The sequence below is a fragment of a genome, unplaced genomic scaffold (assembly GCF_019419815.1).
Source record: "Pyrus x bretschneideri cultivar Hongxiangsu unplaced genomic scaffold, Pyrus_bretschneideri_v1 Contig4, whole genome shotgun sequence".
NCBI classification, from domain to species: Eukaryota; Viridiplantae; Streptophyta; class Magnoliopsida; order Rosales; family Rosaceae; genus Pyrus; species Pyrus x bretschneideri.
Window position 1 is genome coordinate 12,138,716 of NW_025999723.1, and position 19,369 is coordinate 12,158,084.

At 33.7% G+C, this 19,369-nt stretch overlaps 1 protein-coding gene and 1 pseudogene across 1 annotated transcript; one reads left to right on the forward strand and one right to left on the reverse strand.

The window, feature by feature from the left end:
* Positions 1–3,969: 3,969 nt before the first annotated feature.
* Positions 3,970–5,597, forward strand: LOC125468878 (transcription factor EGL1-like). Its single transcript, XM_048565503.1, has 3 exons — positions 3,970–4,632; positions 4,761–5,189; positions 5,429–5,597. The coding sequence occupies exons 1-3, from the start codon at positions 3,982–3,984 to the stop codon at positions 5,498–5,500; spliced, it is 1,152 nt and encodes a 383-aa protein (XP_048421460.1). The 5' UTR covers positions 3,970–3,981; the 3' UTR covers positions 5,501–5,597.
* A 780-nt stretch (positions 5,598–6,377) lies between these two features.
* On the reverse strand, positions 6,378–7,834 carry LOC103932273 (annotated as a pseudogene).
* Between the last annotated feature and the right edge of the window lie 11,535 nt (positions 7,835–19,369).

Here is a 19,369-nt window from a genome sequence, read left to right on the forward strand (position 1 = left end):
TGGTATTCACTTGTGTAAATATTTTAAATTGAAGATCGAATTCATTCATTGTATTCATATAGGGTCAAGGAGTGTAGTTATAAAAAAATCATCAAAATCGGAGTTAAAATAACCGTTAAATCGTGATTTTTTGTTTATAACCGTTGAAAAGCTTTGTCCCGTTACTTGATCTCTGAATGTTTTTTTTTTTGTGAGTTTTTGCTGATATGATCTCCAAGCATATACAAACAATTTTGACGGTTTGGATCGTTGAAATTAGTTTTGGAGAATTCGTAAAACGATAGATTGACTAACACTTAGAGTTTATTTATACTTTCATTAAGTATAACATAAGATTTTGTGGTATCCACTTGTGTAAATATTTTAAATTGAAGATCGAATTCATTCATTGTATTCATATAGGGTCAAGGAGTGTAGTTATAAAAAATCATCAAAATCGGAGTTAAAATAACCGTTAAATCGTGATTTTTCGTTTATAACCGTTGAAAAGCTTTGTCCCGTTACTTGATCTCTAAATGTTTTTTTTTTGTGATTTTTTGCTGATGTGATCTCCAAGCATATACAAACAATTTTGACGGTTTGGATCGTTGAAATTAGTTTTGGAGAATTCGTAAAACGATAGATTGACTAACACTTAGAGTTTATTTATACTTTTATTAAGTATAACATAAGATTTTGTGGTATTCACTTGTGTAAATATTTTAAATTGAAGATCGAATTCATTCATTGTATTCATATAGGGTCAAGGAGTGTAGTTATAAAAAATCATCAAAATCGGAGTTAAAATAACCGTTAAATCGTGATTTTTCGTTTATAACCGTTGAAAAGCTTTGTCCCGTTACTTGATCTCTAAATGTTTTTTTTTGTGATTTTTTGCTGATATGATCTCCAAGCATATACAAACAATTTTGACGGTTTGGATCGTTGAAATTAGTTTTGGAGAATTCGTAAAACGATAGATTGACTAACACTTAGAGTTTATTTATACTTTCATTAAGTATAACATAAGATTTTGTGGTATCCACTTGTGTAAATATTTTAAATTGAAGATCGAATTCATTCATTGTATTCATATAGGGTCAAGGAGTGTAGTTATAAAAAATCATCAAAATCGGAGTTAAAATAACCGTTAAATCGTGATTTTTCGTTTATAACCGTTGAAAAGTTTTGTCCCGTTACTTGATCTCTGAATGTTTTTTTTTGGTGAATTTTTGCTGATATGATCTCCAAGCATATACAAACAATTTTGACGGTTTGGATCGTTGAAATTAGTTTTGGAGAATTCGTAAAACGATAGCTTGACTAACACTTAGAGTTTATTTATACTTTCATTAAGTATAACATAAGATTTTGTGGTATCCACTTGTGTAAATATTTTAAATTGAAGATCAAATTTATTCATTGTATTCATATAGGGTCAATGAGTGTAGTTATAAAAAATCATCAAAATCGGAGTTAAAATAACCATTAAATCGTGATTTTTCGTTTATAACCGTTGAAAAGCTTTGTCCCGTTACTTGATCTCTGAATGTTTTTTTTTTTGTGATTTTTTGCTGATGTGATCTCCAAGCATATACAAACAATTTTGATGGTTTGGATCGTTGAAATTAGTTTTGGAGAATTCGTAAAACGATAGATTGACTAACACTTAGAGTTTATTTATACTTTCATTAAGTATAACATAAGATTTTGTGGTATCCACTTGTGTAAATATTTTAAATTGAAGATTGAATTCATTTATTGTATTCATATAGGGTCAAGGAGTGTAGTTATAAAAAATCATCAAAATCGGAGTTAAAATAACCGTTAAATAGTGAGATATGTCATGACAGTCATGTGTGTGATAAAAAGTTAATAACTTAAAAAAAAAAAAAAAAATTTCTCACCGCTTCTATTAATTTTCATTTTTCCCTCTCTTTTTGTTACCTTTTCAACTTTTTCTTATCATTTTCACTTTTCCCTCCAACATCTTTCTCTAATTCCCTCACTTTTTTGTTTTATTTTCAACTTTTCTTAACATTTTCATTTTCCCTCCATTTTTTTTTTCAAAAAGGGCGGCAAGTTGGCAAATGGCAATGGCAAAAAATTGATTATTGAAATTTGAATGGAAACAAATCACATCTGACGCATCAAATTTCAATGGATGCAAAATCATGCAAATATGCAATGCATGATCATGCATATTAAATTATTAATTATTAATTATTATAGTTTTTATAAAATTTAATATATATATATATAATTATTATAGATAGACTTAATATTTTGGGGGTATAATTATTATAGTATATATAATTATTATAATTATTATAAATTTTATAGTTAATTTAATATATATATATATATTTATTATAATTTTTAGGGGTATAAAATTGTAAAATTAATGTATATAATTATTACAGTATTTTTTTAGGGTTATAAAATTATAAAAATAATATTATGCTTATCGTGTATCATGTTACCCACGTGTATACCCGAACCAACCCGTTATCTTAACAGGTGCTTATCGGGTTACCCGATAAGACTCGATTCGTTATCGTGTCGACCCAAACACCTGTTAATTTCGTGTCGTGTCGTGTCGGGTTATCGGATCGTGTCAGAAATTGTCAGGCCTATGTGTGAGTATATTGACTTGAAATTTAAGTCTAAATTTTTGTTTTTATTTGAAGCACTCTTAAGTCAGTCGGTTCAAGGAAGCTAATTAAATAATTTAATTTGCAGTCACAAATTAAGAGCCAAGAGTGCAGGCTGTAGGTAGGTATCCAGGTCATATGTATGCACTTTCTTAAATTTTGTTAGCATGTTATGCATGGCTTCTGGGTTCTCTATATAATCTAAAACCCTAATTATATATAGTTATTCCTGGAAAACGTTTTTGACCAGCAAAGCATATGTAGTAGAAGAAGATAGAACATCACGTGAAACCTATACATTGGTTTAGAAGAATTAATGGACATCATGTGTAACATTATGTATATAAAGTATCATTGCATGTCTGCCACTCTAGTTTTCCGCAGAGAAAAAAAAAAATCCAAAGAGGCATGTCACTTAGTTTATCTTTTTAGCCTTCACGGTACGGGAAAAAACTTTATTTAGATAATGAAATTAGAAAACAACTGAAAGAAAGATATATATATATATATATGTATATATATATATATATATATATATATATATATATATTGACTGGAAGCATTCGCTAATAAGAACGTCCTAATAAAATCAGAAGGCACTTCAAACTAAACAAATTAAAATATTAGACAAAACAAAACGAGCGAGCCGATGAGTCACACATTGGGCACAAAATTAGGGCAATCCACGATGACTAGTTTTTACTTTTTAGTAATTAATCTAGACATCTACAATGGCCAAATATCAAAAGAAGGGATAAAGTAGAATAATTACCAGCTAAGGGCCAATATCTTTTGTAGTTTTTTTTTTCTTTCTATGAATCCATGATGAACAATTCATGCAAATGAGGACAATTTGAAAATCTAGCAGACCATTTTTCTTTAGGCAGATTGGCTGTTCTAATGATTCTATAAATCAAAGTGCTGAACTTTTAACTTAAAAAAAAAATGATGGGTGGTGAGTCTATGAAGGTGATATAAATTGTGTATAAAGACACCTAACCATTTTGACAATTAAAATTTAATTTTTCATCATCTTAGCCAATTGCCTTTTTTTAATTGTTATTTTCCAGAAAAAGTAAGCAACTTTGAGCTACTAGTGGCCTTTGTTTTGCATTTAGGAAATTGCACCATCATTCCCATTTAATTGTCAAAGAAGTATTCAGTGTGAAACTCTTCACTTGACCATTAATTTAATTATACCCAACGTTTAAAATATCGATATGTAAATTTATGGAAATATCGATGGATATATTGAATATCGATATTAATATCAATGAATATATCAATATGCAAACTTATAGAAATATCGATAGATATAGAGAACATTGATATCCATGAAGAGGTCAACATGGACTCTTCTGATGAATGTTCTAATGGTTGTGATCACAATCATCAGACAGAAGACTACAAAATGCTTGAAGGTACCAATGCTGTGGATTCTCAGGTTCAGAGTTGGCATTTCATGGATGAAGACTTCGGCAGCGGCGTTCAAGATTCCATGAATTCTAGTGACTCCATATCTGAAGCTTTTGTTAATCAAGGAAAGGCTCACTCTTTTGCTGAACGCGAGAATGTGAACCATATCCATTTAAAGGAACTTCAAAACTTCAATGACGCAAAACTAAGTTCTTTGTATCTTGGATCTGTTGATGAACATGTACACTACAAAAGAACTCTTTCTACTCTTCTAGGAAGCTCAATGAGGCTGATTGAAAATCCATGTTTTTGCGACGGAGAGAGCAAATCCAGTTTTGTGAAATGGAAGAAAGAAGTTGTTCGTAGTTGTAGGTCAACAGGACATCAGAAGACATTAAAGAAGATTTTGTTCACAGTTCCTTTAATGTATGGTGTTCGCTCTCGTATGGCAACCGGTAAAGAAAATACGGGAAAAGATTTGCTCCCAAATTTGCAAGGTGACGATATTAACAGGGAACATGAAAAAAGGAGAGAGAACGAAAAATTGTTGGTCCTCAGGTCGATGGTTCCTTCTATCACTGAGGTAACTTTAGATGCCTGTGTTGAAAACCATCTTTACATTTATTTTGACTAAAAATTTCATGTTCTGTCATGTACTATTTTGTAATAACATACTTTCCGTAATTTGAATTTACTGAATTTTCTTTTTAGGTTGATATCCTTGATGATACGATCAAGTACTTGAAAGAGCTTGAGGCACGAGCAGAAGAGATGGAATCCTGCATGGACACCGTGGAAGCTATTTCTAGAGGGAAATTCCTGAACAGGGTAGAGAAGACATCAGATAACTATGATAAAACAAAGATGAACAATGTGAAAAAGTCTTTAGTAAAGAAGAGAAAGGCCTGTGACATTGACAAAACTGACCCCTATCCCAATATGCTTGTTTCCGGAGAAAGCTTGCCACTAGATGTGAAAGTGTGCGTAAACGAGCAAGAGGTTCTGATAGAGATGAGATGCCCTTACCGGGAATATATCTTGCTTGATATAATGGATGCCATTAACAATCTGTACTTAGATGCACACTCGGTCCAATCATCCATCCTTGACGGTGTTCTCATGTTGAGCCTTAAATCAAAGGTTTGTACTTCTGAGCCTTCTGGTGTAATACAATACGATTGATGGAACTAGTAGTTGCATTCTAACCGGCTCTACAACATATCCGGTGACCTAAATGCCCGTCCTGAATCATCCACATTATTAGTCAATCCAATGTCAATAAGTCCTCCATTCGATTTGAATTCTTTTGTTGGTTTGCTTTCATATTCAAACATTCTGATGCTGCTACATTAACTGTTCTCTTTCTGAGTTGGTTTCAGTTTCGAGGAGCGGCGATTTCACCAGTGGGGATGATTAAGCAGGCGCTTTGGAAAATTGCTGGTAAGTGCTGAGAAGCCGGACAAAGCTAATGTTGTAGTTGTAGGATTTCTATGCAGGAAGAGTAATGTAGCTGCTTGATGAAAAATCTGTAGCAGTAACTGGGGCTGTTTGGTCTCGTTCGTAACATGCATTCCCCAGTTTTACCGTTTAACCTTATCATTGGATAATAAGCTTCAGTAGTAGTAACTTTGTTCATGTGAATGTGATGGACAAATGGAACATCCAAATTCCAATGTAACTTGTCTAGTATCATATGTGATTTTAATAAAGTAGTAAGTTTTTCTCTTCATTTCCGAAGAACCATGGAATTTTCGTGAATATTGTGTAGCATGATTCCAATTTGCATATATTTATTGACATAAAAAAAAAAAAAAAATTAGATGAAAGGAAGGCCATGTCCCATGAATTTCTAACACCTTCTGAGCACAACATATATAACAATTTTGGGATCTCCTTCAATTTCTAGACATAGAATTCAAGATAAAGTGTTCGCCAATCAACAGTAGTTGCATCATTGAATTTGTAAGTTGGAGTTGGATTACTTTATTTGGAATGCATTGGCAAGGCAATGCCAAGTTGCCAATTGCCCACCATCTTCACGTTTTCAAAATTAAATAATTCTTTCAGCTAATTCTTCAAAGAAACAAAAAGTGATAGGCGAAAGAGAGTAACATCTACGTCATTTATCACTTGAGGCGAGAAATAGAAAGAAATCGAGGAATGCAAATCGAGTGAAACATGACCAAACAAGTAGAATAGATAAGATGTCTATGACATGAAAATACATTTTTCCATAAATTTTCCAAGATGAAACGAATAATTGTTTGGAATTATAGAAAAATAAACATGCTTATATTAAGGACAATAATGATAAAATACAAGGACTAGTGTGAAAATAATGCTAATAAGCACAAGCACACTGGTACATACAAATTTAATCACAACCATTACAATTTTAAAGCCAGATTATCATATAATACAATTCCTAATTTTGCTAAATTTATTACAAGAGACTTTCAATTCGTTTTTAACTGTCACTTTTGGTAATTTGGTGATTAATCCCAGTAAAATCCCTTACAGTAAACCCAACTTTTTCAAACTTCCCTCTCTCATTGCTCTCTCTGAACTTCAAATAATCCAAGCAAACAAATGGCTTGTAGATCCTCTCGTTACCTTCTCCCACCACATCTTCTGGTGCAAAAATCACCTTCTCATCCTCGAAACACCAAAAAAAGGCCATCGAAAAGCCATTTTTTGGCTGCTTTAAAATGACTCTATGTTCTGATGACCTCAAATTCTCATTCTCATTGCTCCAAGCTTGAAACATGTCTCCTACGTTCACCACCAAGGTCCCCTCACATGGAGTTATGTCCATCCACTTTCCCTCCCTTGATCTCACTTGAAGCCCTCCGATTTCGTCTTGGTACACAATCGTCACACAGCTCATGTCAGTGTGCATTCCAAGTCCAACTTCTTGATGTTGATCTTCCAAACTTTCTGGAGGGGTTGAGTAGTTGTTCACTCTCAAGTAACCATGGCACTTTTTGAATTCGGATTCGTAATGTTTCTTCTCCAATCCTTCCCCCAAGCTCATCAAAGCAATCTTTACGATTTTCTTTGATAGTTCTGCCATCTTGCTCCCATATTCCTGTAATATTTCACTAGTAGAAAGAAATAAATGATCAAAAAAAAAAAAAAAAAATATATAACCTCAAGCAAAATTTCTTTCGATACAAGCCACATTGCATCAAAGGGAAAATCAAACATAGGACCTCGGATGCAGGAGTGAGCGCTTTTTAACTTTGAATTACAACTCCCTTTCTGACCTCAAGATAATTAGGATGAAGAGAAATTACATAAAGAAAAGGTAAACAGAAACATCTTTATAGAATATATATATATATATATATATATATAGTCTTATATATATACACAAACACAGAGTACATAGATACAGTTATAATACCTGAATTCAGAGTTGTGTTGGTCATAGAGAACGTGCGCAGAAGTTTGAGCAGAATCAAAGAACTTGGGACCAGAAACTCTGAGGCTTTCAAAGAAGGGAGAGGCTATGAAGTGGGGGTATAAGTTTTGGCAGAAGACAAAGGGCCAAGTTTGAGTTTGGTATCAAAAGGGAGGCTGAAAAGGTCATTTGACAGAGAATATAGTTTTCTGAAAAGATCTTTAGATCCCGTGATTGGTGATGTGGAAGAAGCCCCATGTTTTGAAGGCTTCAGCTAGAGAGGATAGAGAAGTTGAGTCCAATATTGCCTGAGAAATGTCTAGCGTGGGGAGTTTCACAGACGTTTGAGATATTTCTGGCATTGCACCTAGAGTGTCTAAAGCCTAGAATGTAGGTCAAAAGGTTTACTTTGTCCATATGGGTTTAAGGTACTAAATAGATGGTTGGTTAAAGTCTAGTTCAAAGGGATAGCACGTAGATTAGTTTGATACGCGTTATTGTGTGCGGGTTTTATTTAGTAATTTTACGATGTTGATATATTTAGGATGCTCTTTTAGATAAGGATAATATTAGAGATCAAAATTTTTAAAAATATTTGCAAACCAAATGATGTGGTAGTTGATGATTTGATTATTATTTAAGCGTTGATTAAGTACTTATTTCATATTAGTGACGCATTATTTTGTTTGCAAATTTAGTTCAAAATTTTGATCTCGCTAACATTACCTTTTAGATAATAAATGTTGTTGTGCATTAGGGAGATCAAATTTTATATTCCTGAATAGTTTTATAGTCTTAATATTATTCAAGACGCTCTTTTAGATAATGAGTGGTGTCAAAGTCAGACTTTATGCTTTCTTTAATTTAAGCACCGAAAGTAATAAAGCTTCCCCGTACGGGCGAGGTTTCTCATATCTTGGTAACGCAGATAAAATGGTGTACAATGATGGGGCATTGATTGTATATTGACATTGGAAAATGGAAATTTAGTTGTTTCTTCACATAATTTTTTCCAAATACATTGACATTGGAAAGTGGAAATTTAGTTGATTCTTCATATAATTTTTTTTTTCTTGGAAACTGTTTCTTCATATAATTAAAATCATTTTGACTAAAATAATATATCAGAACTTTAGTAAATTAGTTGTATGTAATTCCAAAAATCAACCGTATACATCATGTTTGAGTATATAGACTTGAAATTTAAGTCTAAATTTTTGTTTTTATTTGAAATAATTTAATTTGCAGTCACAAATTAAGAGCCAAGAGTACAGGCTGTAGGTGGGTATCCAGGTCATATGTATGGACTTTCTTAAATTTTGTTAGCATGTTATGCATGGCTTCTGGGTTCTCTATATAATATAAAACCCCAATTATATATAGTTATTCCTGGAAAACGTTTTTGACCAGCAAAGCATATGTAGTAGAAGAAGAAGATAGAACATCACGTGAAACCTATACATTGGTTTAGAAGAATTAATGGACATCATGTGTAACATTATGTATATAAAGTATCATTGCTTGTCTGCCACTCTAGTTTTCCGCAGATAAAAAAAAAATCAAAAGAGGCATGTCACTTAGTTTATCTTTTTAGCGTTCACGGTACGGGAAAAAACTTTATTTAGATAATGAAATTAGAAAACAACTGAAAGACAGATATATATATATATATATATATATATATATATATATATATATATGGCTGGAAGCATTCGCTAATAAGAACGTCCTGATAAATTCAGAAGGCACTTCAAACTAAACAAATTAAAATATTAGACAAACCAAAACGAGCAAGCCGATGAGTCATACATTGGGCACAAAATTAGGGCAATCCATGATGACTAGTTTTTACTTTTTAGTAATTAATCTAGACATCTACAATGGCCAAATATCAAAACAAAGGATAAAGTAGAATAGTTACCAGCTAAGTGCCAATATCTTTTGTAGTTTTTTTTCTTTCTATGAATCCATGATGAACAATTCATGCAAATGAGGACAATTTGAAAATCTAGCAGATCTTTTTTTCTTTAGGCAGATTGGCTGTTCTAAGGATTCTATAAATCAAAGTGCTGAACTTTTAACTTAAAAAAAAATGATGGGTGGTGAGTCTATGAAGGTGATATAAATTGTGTATAAAGACACCTAACCATTTTGACAATTAAAATTTAATTTTTCATCATCTTAGCCAATTGCCTTTTTTTAATTGTTATTTTCCAGAAAAAGTAAGCAACTTTGAGCTACTAGTGGCCTTTGTTTTGCATTTAGGAAATTGCACCATCATTCCCATTTAATTGTCAAAGAAGTATTCAGCGTGAACCTCTTCACTTGACGATTAATTTAATTATACCCAACGTTTAAAATATCGATATGTAAATTTATGGAAATATCGATGGATATATCGAATATCGAATATCAATATTAATATCAGTGAATATATCAATATGCAAATTTATAGAAATATCGATAGATATAGCGAACATCAATATCAATATCGGTTACTTTCGATGGAAATAATGGAAAGTTAAAATGAAACTTTAGGGATTGTCAAAGATTGGTTTGGACGAAATATAAGAGTTTCTCCGATATTTAACAGATGTGTCAGAGATATCAACAATATATGTCGATTTTAGCCTAAACTTAAGAATTTATCCGATATAAGGTGAAGTTTAGACTTCACCCACATTCTATATCTATCTTTGATTTTTTGAATAATTTCATGTAAAGGATCATATCAAAGAAATTTTAAACACTGCTTATACCACGTAGGCAAATCCCACTAGGCTATAACGTTGTAGATTTTGTGCTCATAATTTTTTTTTTTTTGTCAAACGATAGATTTTGTTAGATTAGCCACTGATAAAATTCAAACCCAAGTCATCATACAAATACTCAACTCCATTTCATCGTTATGATAAATGGCCACTTACGATTTTGTGCTCATAATTAAACTGAGGAAGTATTTGAGCATCTTCTTCTTTTTTTTCAAGGGCAAAAACTACACTTTATTTTCTTGGGACTTGTTAAGCTTAGGCCCATAATGAGCCCAAGTCGGGCACAACCCATCAGATTTGACATGGAAACCATAGTGGGGATGTAGAAATCAAACCATCTTCAAGTGTAGGAATAAATACTTATAATTACTTGAGTTACAAGTCTTTTTTACAAATTACATGATTCGAAGCTTTTTTTGTTGTTACATTGGAGGAAATAAACTCATAACTGTCTAGTCGTAGTCAAAATTAAACTCATCAAAAATATATATCGTCTTCATCATTTATACAAATGAAACATAAGAGCTCCTCCAACTAAGTGAAAACAAATACCGTTACGATTCACTCCATATTTTTTTCCATTAATACCAGAAAAAACATATATGGTTTTATTAAATGACATGAAACGTGTATAAGCCTTTCATTAAACCAAAACACGCTCAGATTTACTCCTTTAAACGTCCAGTTTAGTCAACCTGACATGCACCATTGGTTTCATTTTCTAATTAATATTATAGCATTATATATATTATGCATATACAGGTTCTTTCTGTGAAATGTGAGAGAATGCCAACATGCAGCCATACATGAAAGGAGGAACCCTTGAAGTGCTTCTTGTTGATGCTAAAGGCAAATCTTCTTGGTAAGCCATGATTATATGATTAAATCCAAATTTAACTCCTTCTCCCTTCTCGAAAGGAGCAATTTCCCTTTATGTTTAGTACGCGCTAAGATCTAGTAAAATTCAGAAGGGACTTATCACATAACAGTGGATTTCACTTATTTTTACTATAGATCAACACAATGTGTACCTGAAAATCCATGTCAAAATTTAAAAGATCCTCAATATTTATACAATGATGTCCTATTTTTCGTACTTTTTTTTTTTTCGAATTAATTTCTTGAACATTTGTTATCTCATTAGTCACATTGCACTCAATTACCGTTACAGGTAGACCATCCTACTACGTGATCATAAAGTGTGGAAATCAAGAATATAGAAGCAAACAGTCATCAGGTATGTCTTAAATTTGTTTCCTCTCCAGATCTGGACTCCCATTTGGAGACATATGCATGTATATATAGCATATATATATATATATATATCATCCTTTCGCTAATTGATTAAATGGGTTGTGTGATGCATGCAGGTGAAGATGAAAAGGTTAGCTGGAATGTAAAAATCACGTTTAAATTTCCCTTGTCAAATTGGAAAAAGCTGACTTATCTCAAACTCAGAATTATGGATACTGAATTATTTGCAGATGCTGGATTTGTTGGTGAAGCCATGTACTTAATTGCCTAAATATAAAGTTAATAAAATGTAGAAACTTAAAAGAAGGCATTATGGATTAAATTTGAGGAGTCTTCAAATCAGAAGGACTCAAAAGGAAAAAATAAGGCAATTTGGTGAATGTAATAGTCACCATATTGATGGATATGTGTGCTTGACAAACACTAGAAGTAGTTTAGGAACACAAATCACACTCCAAAGTCAAAAGAACTTCAATTTTGACAACTAGAAATTCAGCCAATTAATAAAGCGTAGCACGACGGATTTTGCACATAAAACCACCAGATAAAACTAGTAAAGGAACATTTTTGAATACAAGCAGTAGATAAAAGAAATCGTAAAAGAAGTCAATGGTAACCACTATTATGGAGGCTATGCACATAAAATGATCAACAAAAGTACGAGTTGTATCGGAATAGACCATCCAGCTCAACCGTACATCACACTCAGAAAAAAAGATACACGCGCATGGGCAAATTTAACCATACAAAGGGCCGAACCAACAAATAAAAAACCCACATCATGAAAAGTAAGCCCAATCTTTTGCCAAACCCACACTACCTAAAAACACATACTAAACAAACTAATAGTCTGTTTACTAATCCGTAATCAGAATGAGAAAAATTGAATTAAAGAAAAATTGAATTGAGGATGAGTTGAAATGAGGATGAGTTAGAATTGAATTCCTATTGAAATTGTTTACTTAAATTTTCGGGAATTAGAGTTAAAAAAGTATTGATTCCGTATAAGTGTTTCCTAATTCATCAAAATCGAAATATAATTCAATATGATAATAAAAATACCCTTATTCAATATCTATATATTAAAATTTTGTATAATAATTCATAAAAAAAAGCGAATATACCTCAAACCAATCTTAGGGGGTGTAGTCAAATTAGGATTTGATAGTGTTTGAATAGAATTTAAAATCAGAGTGTAGTCAATTAGGAGTTTCAACGTGGATTTTAAAAGATTTTAAAATAATAGGATAGTCAAATTAGGATTTTGAAGGATTTAAAGAATACATCCAAATTCATAGGTAGTCAATTAAAAGTTTAAAAAGTCCATACAAATCTAGGTGTAGTGGAAATGTCAAAGATTTGCTAGGATTTTTGTGAATGAAGGATTTTGATGGATTTGAAAGTGGGTAATATAAATACCAAATGCTATCAACAATCCAACCCCTCGCCCCTCAAATTTCTTTTCACACCAAACCATAGAAGATGAACAGTCTTACCATGAGTTCAGAGAATTTCCCGGTAGACTCCCCCGTTTTGCGTGTTTTTGTATTTTTTTGAATTCATGCTCTTGGTTTGTTCATCTAGGAAGATGAGTAACAATCGGACCATGATTTTTTTGAATTGGGATTATCCTGTAAAACTTTGCTGTGTTCATGTGCCTGTGCGACATTTGAATACTCAAAGAAATTTTGTTTAAACTGTTCAAGTTGACTTAATTTTCACTGGCTGAGTCCTCCTTTCTGATAATAATTTGATAGCTATTCATGTAGATTGCACCCAAACTGATTCCTTGGTATTTGGACTCCATATGTTTATCAAAGATTCAAAACTGATATAGCCTTTTGCTGTTTCACCTTCAAGTTCATGTCAAAATGATTATTCAGTTATTTTTCAGGCAGGATAATCTTTGCAATAAATGTAAACGGCCAGGGCATTTTGCAAGAGATTGCCCGAATATGAGAGTCTGCGACAACTGCGGACTTCCTGGGTGAGTTCTGCCGAACCTTTCATTTTCCGTTTAAGGTTCTGAGCTATAGAAAACAGGTTTAATGGAGGACCGCAAATCCTGATTTTCTCCGGTGAAAGTGTTTTTAATATTCAAATGCTATATGTTTTATCAGCCACATTGCTGCTGAATGCAACTCAACAACTACGTGTTGGAACTGCAAGGAGCCTGGACATCTTGCAAACTAATGTCCCAGTGATCCAGTCTGCCATATGTGTGGTAAGAAAGGCCATCTGGCTCGTGATTGCTTGAACCCTAGTCTTTCATCCCGCGATGCAAGGCTCTGCAACAATTGCTACATGCTGGGTCATACTGCAGTCGATTGCACAAATGAGAAGGCCTGCAACAACTGTCGGAAACCCAGTCACCTTGCTCGTGACTGCCCCAACGAACCTGTTTGCCACACTTGCAACATTTCCCATTTGCACTTTTGAATAATTAGTGTCCATATTTTTGAGTTAAAATGTTTTTTTTGCCATAGTTAAAATGTTTTTATCCCAGGATTTTGCTGCCCATATATGTTCCTACTCAATTTCGATTGCCATTTGGTATTCCTTCACATATATTATTATTCATGATTGGATGTGCTATTCTTGAACTTGAAATCATCATTCTTGAATGGAAATGGTGTTCTAAAGCAGAAGCTATCCTTAACAATTATTCAAACTCTTGGATCAATATTCTCAATGACCCATTCTATTTACATATTTCATTGGTTTGTATTTCTATATCAATAGATATATGTTTATGTTCCTTTCAGATTGTGAACTAGGAAAGAATTTTATTTTATGTTGTAGAAATCAACTAAAATTCTAAGAAATCTATGAAAGAAATCTATACAAATCTATAAAAATCTATAATAAAAATCCATATAAAGCTGTTAAAATCCACATAATTGTGAATCTATTAAAATCTTTTCAAATTTGTCACCTAAAAAAAGTCTATTAAAATCCTATGAAATCCAAGTTGACTACACCTCCTTATCTTTCTCTTCATAAAGAACCCACACAGCCACCTCTCACTATCTCAATCCATTCCATTATGATTTCAAGTCTTGGCCATCTGATGGCAAATAAATTCCACTGCAACTCCCTCATTCCCTCTCTCTTCGTCTTTTTTCTCTCTCTAACCCAGTGCATTTGATTTCAAAATTTTCCTGGGGAAACATGGAGATATGGCGTGGAGTGGAAGTAGTGGGTTTGGGTTGCGTCACTGGGCATGGGCGATTGCAATGTTGGGGGAGGGAGTGGCACTGGACATTAGCGTTGGACAGCGGCAGGTGGATCTTCTCTGTTAATGCAAAAGGTAGTGCTAGAATTTTAAAAATAAAGTGAGGATATAAGTGGTAGAAAATTTGTATTCCAGATTCTCCATAGCAGGCATAATTGAAATACCTCATATATCTCAGGAGTCCAATTCCTCCAAAAGAAGGAATTGAATTCCAAAATTTTTGTGGGTCCCACCACATTTTCAATTCCTCAAGATTGAGTAAACGCTGGAGTATTCAATAATTCCACATTTTGATTCCAATTACGGGTACATAAACACGCCATAAAATTCTAAGTCATGAGTGACACACTCTAACCTCACTAACACAAGTTACGAGACCGTGATGTGCTGATCGCCACTAAATTGACCACATAATCCCATCATGAGATGACGTCACAAGGCAGCTTAATAACGAAAGCCATAGTAAGATAATTATGCTGTCAAATAATTTGAACTAAACAGTTCATTTTTCATTAGTAAAAAGCAACTACAAAGCGTTCCTAATCAGCCTTCCCACTAGGGACATATGTTCAGGCATACAATCCCATTGTTGATTATCATACCAGAGTTGATAGTAGTTTCATTGTTATAAACACAAAGTAGTGCAGTGTCATGCATAATCGAAAGTATGATCATGCAATTATTACAAATTAAGATAAACTACAGTAAATGAATCATCACCAAAATCTAAAGGTGAAGGCCTCACTGCCACGCCCACTCCTTACCTTCGGGGTTCCCCTTATTCTCACTATATCTTGAGGGGTCTAAAAATAGAGTGTGAGTGGATCAAGTATATCTAGTTAAAACTTTAAATCATTCGAAAGCAATAACTCCCGTTTTAAAAATCACATATATAGTAAAAAGCTACATACATATGATACTACCATGATAGTGATCAGGTTCATAACATTATCACATCACTCATTATATCAAAGAAAGTAAGTCCATTCACACAATCAAAGTAAATCAAATGTATATCAAGCAGGTGAAATGGCCTCTACCTAGTCGATAACGAGCATCTATTGGAATTTAGACTCTACTAGAAATATAACTAAGTACCTACGACCGCAGCTAACTATATGATATGTATGATGACCATGTGGTGAAAATAAATCACCAATAATCTCTAGATATCATTTAAGTTTAACAAGATCTCGGTTGACCTCGACACCGTAGCTGGAGTACAGCCGGAACTGTAGAATATGTAGATAACGGTTAAGGCTTCCCCCCAGCTGGATTTCAACACATTTTTGCTCCAAAATTACATAAAACGTAGTTAAAATGCCTAGGAGCTCACCTAATATCGTTTTAGGACAATGAGAGGCCGAATCCACCGGATTCGACAACTTCCCTTCGAACTAGCTCGCCGGGAACTGGGCAACACATGGAGAACACATAGGAATTTACAGAGCCTCTCTGACTCGATTTTCATCATTACACACACATACCAACAGTCCATAAACTTACCAGAAGAAGATTGGAGGATTTAGTGGAGGAATTGGCTTCGAACTTGTCGGAGTTCGTCTGTTGCTCCTCGTCGGAAACTGCAGATGGAGATCGGTGCATGCTGTTGGAATTTTTGATTGGGTATTTCAAAATACAACTCTTCATTAGCAACTTTAATATTATTCAATTTGTTTTAAAGTCTTTATTTCAGTTTTTTTGGTTTTTTTATTTATTTTTATTTGTAAAACTAAAAACTGAAGCATTAACTAATTTGTAATCGTTATGGCTATAAAGGCCAACGTTCTAGACCTTGTTAAATGGCCTTCTTGTATAGCCTTTTTGTCTTATATGTAATAAGGAAAACTAACGAAAAGTCTAAAAACTTTAGTTTTAATGAAAAATGACAAATAAAGGTGTAGTAAATAGTACCAGGAAAAGGTAAAAATATTGATTTTTCGTTGAAGGTGAACAGTACCGGAAGTGTTTCGTTAAAACTCTTGTAATAATATCATCCTCTCTTTGAGGCAAAGGCGAGTTTTTGAGGAGTAATCATCTCTTTCCTTCAACGGACAAACCCCATCTAGTTAAAAACAATCCCACCATCTTCTCCTCTCCCAATTTCTTCTATTATCTCAAATGCTATTATAATTTCCACTTTTTATATGCCAAACAATGTATTAAAAGCGTGAGGCCTCCGAGGGATAGCCCAACCTAGGCGTGAGGTGAAGTCTCACGGAACCTAAATTTTTTAATATATACACTGAGCGTACACATATATTATATTAAAAAAAAAGATTATTAATCAATAATCACCCTGAGCACACACATATATTATAATATATACACACACACATATATATACATATATTATATTATGTGTGTGTGTGTGTATAAAATAGAGGATGAAAAGCACACTAAGCACATATATAATAATGCACGCAGACAGCACACACATCCATTATATATAAAAAAAAATCAGGAAAAAAGAGGTAGAGAAACGATAGTGCAAGGAAGAGATATGAGGCAGTTAAAACCCTACCCAAAATTTGGGTTTAGGAGTAAAAAAAAAAAAAAAAAAAAAAAAAATCAAAATCCCCATAGGCGTGTCTAGGCGTCAACCCTCAAGCCTAGCCTCACAGGGCGTCTAGGTACACCCTAATGCGAGCTTTTTAAAACATTGATGCCAAAGGAAAGAATCGAGTTATTCACTCAATTCAAGTGTTGCGAGTGTACGTTTATAAATATCATAGGTTGTTGTATCCTGAAAAGTAGGGCACCATAACCTGTTATACAGAGATATTGTCTTAGAGGGGCGAAAAGGCGTGTAGTCACTGTCTTTAAGAGTAGATTTCGAGACCCCTTTTGGGCTTGGAGGCCCATTTTTTGGCCCACCAACCGACCCAACTCAGGACCCCTCAATTTGAATCCAATTATTTGCTAGATTTTGGGATCTCCGTCTAAGAGCTTTTAGTGAAAACGTTTTTGGGTCCAAAAGCACTTTAAGTGATTTTTCAAGATTTACTTGCATTTTTAGTAAAGATTGATTCGAAAAACATTTTCTGTAGAAGCACTTTCAGACATTTTAAAAGCACATCAAACCTTAACCAGGTGAAATAGGCAATCGTCGAATGTTGCAGAGGGCAACCAACAAGATATCAGCCCCCGGCAATTTGCCTCCTTAACTCTTCGAACTGGTGATAAATGAAGTGGCGATTCTTTGGAGGTTGATGGCTTGGTGCGTCACAACCGTTCCCGGATCTTGCCATCTCCTCCCCGCGACATATCTCCGTCGGCGAGGGCTACGGTTGTGCAGCTCCGTCAAGAAAAATATTGAACCCTGACTCACTTGCATCTCGGCTCCTCAAAGCAAAATATTTTCCTCATAATTCATTTTGGGATGCGACTTTAGGCACTTCCCCATCGGCGTGTTGGAGAGGAATTTTTGAAGCCCGGTCACTTCTAGAAAGAGGGACATGCTGGAGGGTGGGTAATGGTCTGTCCATTCGCATTTGGCATGGTTGTTGGTTGAAGTCCTTACTGCTCGAGAGGGTATTTGCTGGGCTTTACAACAGAACCGGACACATGTTATTTTGGAGAGTGACGCTCTCCAGGTGGTTCAAGCACTTGGTAGCCTACAGGGGGGCTCCTCGCCTACTTACTTGCTGATTGAAGATATTCAAGTTAGTTTGAGAGGCCTTGACTCCTCCAAGGACTGCCACATCCGTCAATCCGCCAATATTGCGGCATACCAAATGGCCAAGCTGGCCTTAGTCTTAGATTTAAATTTTTGTTGGTTTGAAACCCTTCCGGACTTGATCAAGGATGTCCTCTTGAAAGATTGTATGCTTTCTTAAATTATTGAACAAAACCACTAAAGTTTATCTCTAAAAAAAAAAAAAAAAAAAAAAAAAAAAAAAACAGAGACATAGAGAGTCAGATTTATGCATTGGTTAATTAATTTTGACCTCCTTAAGTATAATTATTGTCAGCCTTATCACGCATCCAAAGCACGAAGAATGAATGAAGATCAAGTTGTAACAACGTTCTGTCACAAATGGATGTATGGGAGGCACGTAGCTGAATTTTGCTTTAAATATATATATATATATATATATTTTTTTTTTTTTTTTTCAACGAAGCTTTAAATATTCAAGTCTTAGTTTTTCGGGTGGTCCAATAATACGAAGTTAGGAAGGGCTTACTATAAAGTTCCACACATGCTTTCTAATCTAACCTCCGACCGGGCTAACTGATATATTTCATATTAAATTCACAAACATGCAACTGAGACCCCATGTTGTATTTTACTTTCTATTTTATTTTTTTGGTCCTAAGTCATAACTAGTGGTTTTTTTATTTTCACACAAGCGATAATGGGAGGAGGAATCGAACCTAAAGTGTAATGGAAAATACTATGACAGTCACCGAGTCACAAGCAAGTGATGGATTGTTTAGGTAAATAGGGCTTTCCTCTCCATCGCCTTAATGTATATTAATTTAACATGGCTTGTATTTTAAAAAAAATTCAAATAAATCACAAACCTCTTGCGAAAAATAAGTACTTTACACCAGATAAATCACCAATTTATACAAATGTCACTAAAGTGGAAATTACAAGAATAAAAATCAAATAACTAAAAATAAGGCAGATGGAGGTGATTTGATTAAAGTT

Bases quoted from the DNA above. Each gene is read 5' to 3' on its own strand.
- LOC125468878 (XM_048565503.1), top strand. From the start codon at position 3,982: ATGGACTCTTCTGATGAATGTTCTAATGGTTGTGATCACAATCATCAG. The intron at 4,633-4,760 runs GTAACTTTAGAT...TTTTCTTTTTAG, and splicing joins TGGTTCCTTCTATCACTGAG to GTTGATATCCTTGATGATAC. The intron at 5,190-5,428 runs GTTTGTACTTCT...AGTTGGTTTCAG, and splicing joins TGTTGAGCCTTAAATCAAAG to TTTCGAGGAGCGGCGATTTC.